The 8,619-nt window shown below is 38.4% G+C and overlaps 1 protein-coding gene across 1 annotated transcript; it reads left to right on the top strand.

Moving 5' to 3' along the window:
* Positions 1-3,074: 3,074 nt before the first annotated feature.
* ptges (prostaglandin E synthase) lies at positions 3,075-6,470 on the top strand. The gene is made up of 3 exons (XM_044334491.1): positions 3,075-3,377; positions 3,473-3,555; positions 4,689-6,470. The coding sequence occupies exons 1-3, from the start codon at positions 3,264-3,266 to the stop codon at positions 4,936-4,938; spliced, it is 447 nt and encodes a 148-aa protein (XP_044190426.1). The 5' UTR covers positions 3,075-3,263; the 3' UTR covers positions 4,939-6,470.
* The last annotated feature ends 2,149 nt before the right edge of the window (positions 6,471-8,619 follow it).

Below are 8,619 nucleotides of genomic sequence, written 5' to 3'. Positions count from 1 at the left end.
TCTTTCCTCAGGCATTTATTTACATCATAGGTAACAGTCAACAAGCTGGAGAGAAGGATGACTAACATGACACATTTATCAAAGTTAAGCAGCTTTTAAGCAGCTATGAACAGGCCCAGTGGTGATCCTGCACCCAGCTGAAGCCAAATTAAAGTGCTGCAGTATCGTCAGTGGAGCAAGTCATCAGATGAGTTGTGTCGTGGGCTGGGAGAAAACAAGCTGGAAAGACTGATTCAACCCCTCTCTTTCTGTGAACATTCTCTTAGTGGTTTTTTTGAAAAGAACGACCTCTGTAAATATTTACATGCCACGTCTGGCAGCTCTGAGAGACGGAGAACACCTTGAGACAGGCTGTTTTTGACTTTGTGACCTTTTAACTCACGGTAACCCTTATTGGGCCTTGCAGGCAGAGCTGGGTGTGACACCTGTGGTTTTTTGGATGCTGAAAACAGGCGAGAACTTGATCTGTAGCGGCGCTCTTCTTTTTTTTTTTTCCTTTTTTTTTGTGGCACTTTGTGCTGCACCTCCTTCACCCTGGTAGTGTTATTTTTTTTTATTCGCTGCAAGCCTTTTATAGAAGAAAACCCAGATAAACATAGTCCCAGGACACACTTACTCACACAGGCATTCACATGGACTCAGTGTTGGTTTCAGTGTGAGAGTTCCCTTTAAAAAAACTTTAAAAATATGTTGAAATATATTTAATCTCTCCACATATTTAGTACTATGTCAACAAACATTAAAGTATAATTCTGCACATAAAGAATATATTGAAATACATTTAATTTCAACATATATTTTGCAGTACATGTCAATCAATATACTATTTACCTGAAAGCATTGTATAATATAATGACCATACACCAACATATGCATATAGAAAATGTAGTGATGTCTTTAAAATGTATGAAACAGCAATAAATAGTAAATACTGCAATATTTTACATATATATCATTCAATTTATTCCACAATACGTTACCCATACATTGTATCATTAAATGTATGTCAAAATATTAAATCTCAGTGTATGTAAATATATTTCTGTTGCATAAAGCTGGGTTGTGTGTATTAGTGATGCGTATCTAGCTGCTGTCCTCACCTGCAAAATGCAAAATACTGTATATTAGCGTGTACCCACATGACCATGAGAAAGTGAGGCTACCTCGTGTGCCCTCACATCTATATTGACTGTATATACAGTATCTGTATAATCTGTCTACTGACCTGTTTTGGATGCACCATGGGCTGCGTCATGTGTTCCCATCTGGTTGACATGTGGACTGTGAGACTGAGCAGGACCGGCCGCAGGGCCATGGAGCTCACCGCCTACCCGCAGATGCTCCAGGAAGGCTACCACAGAGTGACCGGTCTCCACTACATGTCCTCCTTCTCCGATGCTGAGGACTGCTGTGACGACACCAGCTCAGGAAGCTCGCTCACCTTGGACTGGCAAACACAGACTGATGGCTGAGACTCGACCAAGAGGTGTTATGATACAAATATGTAAATAAACATGATAAAATACACAGGAAATGTGGTGAATTTGCAATAAATGCAATGATTGGAGAAATACAGATGAATGGAGTGATATTAATTGTTTTTCTCAAAGTCCACATGAGTAAGTATTCATATCTCAACACAACAATGTAATTTTACTTAAGTACAATTTTGAGGTACCTGTAATTAACCTGAGTATTCGTATTTTATGCTACTTTATTCTTCTACTCCACTACATGTCAGAGGCAAATATTATACTCTTTACTCCACTACTTTTATCTGACAGCTGCTGTTACTTGGCAGATTGAGATTTTGAAACATGTGATCATTTTATCAATATGATTAATTGTTACATACTGTGTAATTACAATAAATTCCACCTCAACCAACTAAAACATCAAAATTCTGCTTAAATGTTAAGGCATCAGTGATAGAAAATAAGTATATATACATACATAATAATACCATTGGGAAAGGACCCATTCTGCTAAGGACTACTTTTACTTTTGATACTTTTAAGTACATTTACCCAACAATACTTCTGTACTTTTACTTAAGTAGAAATTTGAATACAGGATCAAAACATTCCTTGTAATAATAATAATTATTATTATTATTTTCTATATCTTGGTATTTTCACTTTAAGGAAAACCTCTGAATGCTTCCTCCAACTTAACTTTAACTTTCCTACTTAAGTCAAATTACAGAAGTATTATCATTAAAAGTATTTGTTATGCAAACAGTCCCTGTGATTGTTATAATATAATATAATTGGATTATTAATAAAGATGCAGTTGGTGGAGCTAATTAATTTAATTTAACTACAGTATACTTATATTTATACTGTTGGGTAATTTAATCTATAACAATATGTCATATTTCATGAACTGATCATATGTTTGTTTGTTTTTAACGTAGAAGCTTATTATTTATTCAAATAACTAGTAATTACAGCTGTCAGATAATAGTGACGTAAAAAGTTAGGCTATTAAACCACTGCTGTCATCAACGACATGTTTTCATAATACTGTAGTTCACCGTAACCTTAACCGTAATAGGATAGATTATGGTGTTGAGCAACACGGGGATCGTGGCAACATCGGTACTCCAAATTAGGGTGGAAATTTTTCTTGTTTTGCAACCGAACCCACAGCCCATATTTTGCCAGCAGTCTCACTTGAAATCATTCTCACTGTTTGACCACCATAAAAGAAAAGACACTCTGGCTCTGAAAGTCAAATAGTTTGCTTCTGAGTCAGATTATCTGAGGCAGGGAAAGTTCATGTTTTTTGCCAATTACGCAGACCCCATTTAATGAGTGGGAGCAAACTGTCCATATTGCCCCTTTTCTCTTTCTTTCTTTCTTTCTTTCTTTCTTTCTTTCTTTCTTTCTTTCTTTCTTTCTTTCTTTCTCTCTTTTTTTTTTTAAAGATCTAGGGCTATAAATGTTCCTTCATTGAAAGAGACAATAAAACTTCAATTGGTTGCATTTGGAAATTACAAAATGAACCAACCTTTCTTCGTAGCCTCAAGGAACACGTTTTTGCGTGCCAAGGTATTTCACATATCAAATCCAGATTCTCAAGACTCATGAATGAAGCACTCCGTTTTTTTTCCTCCCCCGTGGGTGGAGGCATCGTCGACCCTACAAATACCTCCCCCCTCCAGCTGGATCACTTACACTTTTAGAGGCGTGACGCACGCAACAATCTCAGAGCCCCTCTTGGATTCCGGTACATTTCGGTTTGGATAACTAAAAACAACGATGGCAGTGATAAGAAACGAGGTTTTCTCCTGTTTTGTTTTCTACGGCGTGCTTCTGGTGATCAAAATGTACATTATAGCGATAATAACGGGACAAGTGAGGCTGCGTAAAAAGGTGAGTGACTCCCATATGATGATGAACTCTAACCCTAACCCTAACACCGGACAACTTTAACTGACGAAAAGCTATTTTATTTCTGTCATTGAAAGGCTTTTGCCAACCCTGAGGACGCGCTGAGACACGGAGGTTTACAGTACCACAGAGAGGATCCATACGTGGAAAGATGCCGAAGGTGAGAATGCAGAAAGTTTGATTCATTGGAAACTACATGCTTTGACTTTGGTTTAAATATTTAACTTGTATTTTGTGAGGATTGCATACAGCAGTGAGTTTGCAAAAACAAGACTACATTGATTTCATACCATCCACTGTTATGCATTCTATGGTATTCTATACTTCCTGCTGAATAGTTTCTACATTAGGATATTGCTGTAAGTATTATATTTATTAGTAAGTCACTGGGTATCTGACCAGTAAAGTTGAATGTTATGAGTACTGAGTGTTCCCAGGTTGTGGCTTCATACTTTTATGCATTTTATGGACCTGCATGTGCCAAATCATACAAATAATGAAAAGACTCACTTTATTTGTCCCTGCAAATGCAGAATTCCTAGTAAATCTTTAAGAATAGTAAAATTGTTTAATTTAAGTGCAGCTCAGTGAGATTTTTTCCATCGCTTTTCCACTACAAGCTGCCAACTTGTAGGACATGTGTGCGACTGACTTTGTTTTAACTTGTCAGAAAATGATCCGTTGGAGCAGTGAGGAAAGCAGATGTTTTTCTACTAGAAAAAAATTCTCCTCTGGAATATCCATGAACTTGTGAAAGGAAACAACTGTTGGCTGGCAGTTACAAATCCTAAATATCTTGAGAAATCTGTTTTGGCAATTACTGCATATTTGTAAATTACTACAACGTGCAGTGTCCAAATAGTGTGTGAGTGTAATCCTGTTTTTTTTAAAGTGCTGTTTTTGCAAGAATTACTATCAGGGCAGGTTGCCTAGAATAATATTATCAAAAAGTGTTATCCAGTGAGTGGTGAAGAAATATGTGTGGTTGATTACGTCTGACCTGGTGATCACCTCCGCCAAAAGGAGCAAATTACAGACGTCTACTGTTGTGTAGTAAAGTATGATGCATTTGGGACAGAGAAAGTCTTGAGTCACCTTACTGAGAAATTACGAGGATTAAGCATTTTCATTTCCCATTCTGCTAATAACTGAGAAATCGTCTGCCGTGTCATCACTTCAGCTTTATTGAGCTTTCTAACAGTCAGACAGCTGAGTCACAACATTACATCAGCATATCAAAAACAGATGTTTTTGTCCACATATTATAACTGAATCACCTTTTCTCTGGTATAGAGCTCATATTAACGACATGGAGAACATCCTACCCTTCCTGTTCCTGGGTGCCATCTACTCCCTGACTGGACCTTCACTGGCTGTGGCTCGCCTTCACTTCCTGGTCTTCTTCATGGCCCGTGTGCTGCACAGCGTAGCCTACCTGTTTGCCTTGCGAGCGCCGACCCGCTCTCTGGCATACACCGTCGCACAGATACCTTGTGTTTCCATGGCGCTGCAGATCCTAATAGCAGTCGCAGCATATGCTTAATATTCTGAGATGAGGGACTGAACTAGTTCTTCAATAGATGGAGGTTACGATCTGTGACCTGTGTGAGAAAAAAGCAGGAGGAGGATACCTGAGAGGCCTCTTGGGAGGCAGAATAGAAAAAACGAGAATGTCAATGAGAGTGCAATATAAGGTGTAAGATTACACCAATGCTGGGGTTTGTGAGATTTAATCAGTATTTTTGTTTTATTTACAAAGTTGAAATGTGAGAATGTCTTTAAAGTTATTTGAAGCTGAAGTCATCTTGTACTGTACACAAGTATTTAAAATGCAAATGAAGGTTGTTGCTCGTATTCGTCTTTTTAACCAGGTGTCGTTTAAATAACCTGAAAGATTACTGACAGACGGTTGTAGACATTTAGTTTAAGCCACTTTGGGACATTTTCCAGCACTGTATGTTGATCCCCTGCCTCTTTGTGTATACACACAACACAGACCACCATTCATGTGGTGTCGTATCCTCCGCAGCTTCATCTGTTTCCTGTGAGGATGTTCCATCTGTTGTGTCATTTGTTTGCATGCTACATTCAACAAAAGTATAGTGGATCCTGGTGTGATGATGTGCAGAAACTCTATGCAGCATAGATTGTAATAACACGCACTGGAATACAACTTAATACTCCTTTAGTGTGAGTGAAACTGTCTCCCATGTTCCTTTTAAAGGATTTGGCTGGCAATTTTCTATATTTCAAGAATTCTCATGTGCAGAGCCAAACCAGCAATGAACTGATCTACTTACTAAGTTATTATGTGTGTATTCAAAGTCTGACATATTGTATTCCTTTGAGCCTTAGACCTCCGTTGTCCAAAAACTATTAAAAACACATCAGTGAGTCACACCCTTGCACTGGGTGACATGTTCCTTCACTACGAAGATTGCGGTCGCTGTAGTTTGTTTAGAAATGGCTCCAAAGACTGATAACAGCGATCATGATTTCAGTCTCCGGAGAATAGTTCTGTGTAAGGCTTTGCTACATATCACAACCTTTTGATTTTGTATTGAATTTCTTTGAGAAATTTACAATGTAGCACAAAGTCAAGAGGTTGTGATATGTAGCAAAACAAGCTAGCAAAGCCTTACACAAAACTACTCTCTGGAGACTGGAAATGGGATAGCTGTTATTAGTTGTTGGAGCTGTTTCTAAACAGAATAATGTGACCCAGTATGGTATAATGAGATTTTAAGGTTTAGATATACTTGTTAATACTTGTAGGTAGATCAATTCATTGTTTTTTTTGACTCTGCACATGCTGACAATAAGAAAAATATAGAAAACTGCCAGCTTTAAAGGAATCCTAACACTGAGTTTAGACTGAGAAATAAATGTCTCGCAACAACCTGCAGAGACAGAAAACAAACAAAAACAAACGAGGAAGATCTTCTCTGTAATATTTTATTGTTATCTGTGAATTTTATATCTATGTATTTTAAAAATATTGTAATAATAATTTATTAGTGATGTTTCAACAGTGCAGATACATTCTTGTTTGTAGGCAATAAAACGTTTCACACAGTCTGATCTTAAATGTGATTTGTTCATGAGTGATTCATTCTTTCATTTAATCATCTTTTCGTAGAGAGATCACACTATTTACTTTGCCTGGTCATGCAGAGACAGTTTGTTCTGGTGTTACTCGGACAGGGCCCCATTTTGTGTGTGTGTGTGTGTGTGTGTGTGAGGGTGAGATGATCCAGAAGTCCACGGCAAAGCTCCAGCATTCCTCCACCTATTATGTAAGACCTTCGGCTATGCTGTGCTCACTGTCGTATCCTGAGGGGCCAGGGGGGATGGTTGGGAGGCCATATAGACTTACTAACAGAACAGACAAGAGACATTATATTCAGAACATGATTACAGTATGTGTGGGCGGCTTGTCAACCTGTTCAAATCACCTGTAGCATTATGAGTAAAAAGATCTGTTTTTCCATGTTATTACATCATCTTTGGCTCAGTCTGATGTGAAAACAGTTCTTCCTTATTCCTCTGTGATTTGTTTTTGACTCCTGTCAGTAACAATAATGATAATACATTTTGCCGCCTTAAAATGATGTATATCCAGTAATACTGGGATGTGATGACTAACTTGAAATTACAGACCTGGAATATTTTGTGATTATGGGACTTTTCTTTTTAAACAAAAGACATATAACAAAACCGCAGAGTGTGGGAGGAGTGTTGGAAAAGCCTAATCCTCTGCTATGAATGAGTGAGCATCAACAATACATATGATCTGTTTGGAACATAAAGCTAATGATATGCCAGGGACAGAGGTGTGTCTATATCCTGAGTATGCGTCAACAGTGTGGTCGTCTCAACCTGCCTGTACCTTTGGGGCAAAAGGGAAACAACGTACTCCTTCCCACTTACTCACTTTTCCTCTCTCTCTCTCTCTCTCTTTCTCTCTCTCTCTGTCTCTCTCTCTCTCTCTCTCTTTCATGCAATCAAATCATCGGGTGAACGAGCTGCAGTGCCTGACACAAACAAAAACCACATACCACTAGGCAGTTAATTGAGTAATGAGAAATGTATTGCTACATTTTAGTCTCTACAAAATTTTAGTCTTACAAAACATGTATAAAAGCTTTGTTTTCTTTTGCCTCTGGTCAATTCCCATCAGGAGAGCAGTTTATTTTGAATAGTCTGGACCATTGTTCAGGGGCGTAGGCTTGCTTCTGGCTCCTTTTAAAAGTGAACACTGAGAAACAGCATTTACTTCAAAGAAACAGAGCTTAAATCTTAAGGGACAGGTTCACAACTTTCAAGTTTGTCTTAAAACAAAAGTCAGGTGCCCAAATGAACACTGAAAAAGGTTTTCCCTGCTATAATCATTCCTCCTGCTCATACTGGCTATTAAAAAATCCCCTTTAAATGTGCTTTCAATGTAAATAATGAGGGCCAAAATCCACAGTGTGTCCACACAGTCATTTAGTGCAAAAATGCATTTAAAAGTTTATCTGAAGCTTATATGAGGTTTCAGCAATCTGAGTTAGTCATATCAAGTAGATATCTGCCACATTTACAGTGTTTTTAGTATAAATTTCCGCCTTTGTTTTCCTTGGCAGTGTTTCCCTGTTGAGCTATGGTGGAAGTATAGTAACAAAAAGAGGGACTAAAAAGGCACTAAAAAGACTGTAACATTGAAAGATATCTATTTGATTTGACTAATTTGGATGGCTGAAGCTTCATATTAGTTTCAGGTAAACTTTTTGCAGCAAGTGTGGTCACCGGTTCCACTGGCGAGACTGCACAAGATCCATAAGAGTCTGCCCTCTGGTAACATCATCCGCCGGGTTGCTTGTAGTAGTTCACATATCTCCAGTCCAAGATCCTGGATTTCTGCAATGAGGGTACTGACGAATACTTTGTAACCGCAAAACTCAGACTTCATCCAGTAAATGATGGTTGTGGTTTCAGACCACAGGGTGACGGATGGAATTGGCAGTGTCATCTTGGTCAGAGGACTTTGGTTAGCTGAGAACCAGTGAGTACTGGAGATCTTGCCATGACAAAGGTTGAATGGACATGCTCTTGTTCATCAATAGACCACAAATATGCAACTGCCCCGTAAGCTCTCTGTCACGTCACAGAATACGTGGAGGTCCCTATTCACTGCAGCAGAGTTGACACATGGTGGATCATAACACAGAGGAATCTTCACTTT

This window comes from Thunnus albacares, chromosome 18, assembly GCF_914725855.1.
Source record: "Thunnus albacares chromosome 18, fThuAlb1.1, whole genome shotgun sequence".
NCBI lineage: Eukaryota > Metazoa > Chordata > Actinopteri > Scombriformes > Scombridae > Thunnus > Thunnus albacares.
Note: the sequence above shows the minus strand (reverse complement) of the source record. Positions and strands in the feature narration are given on the sequence as shown.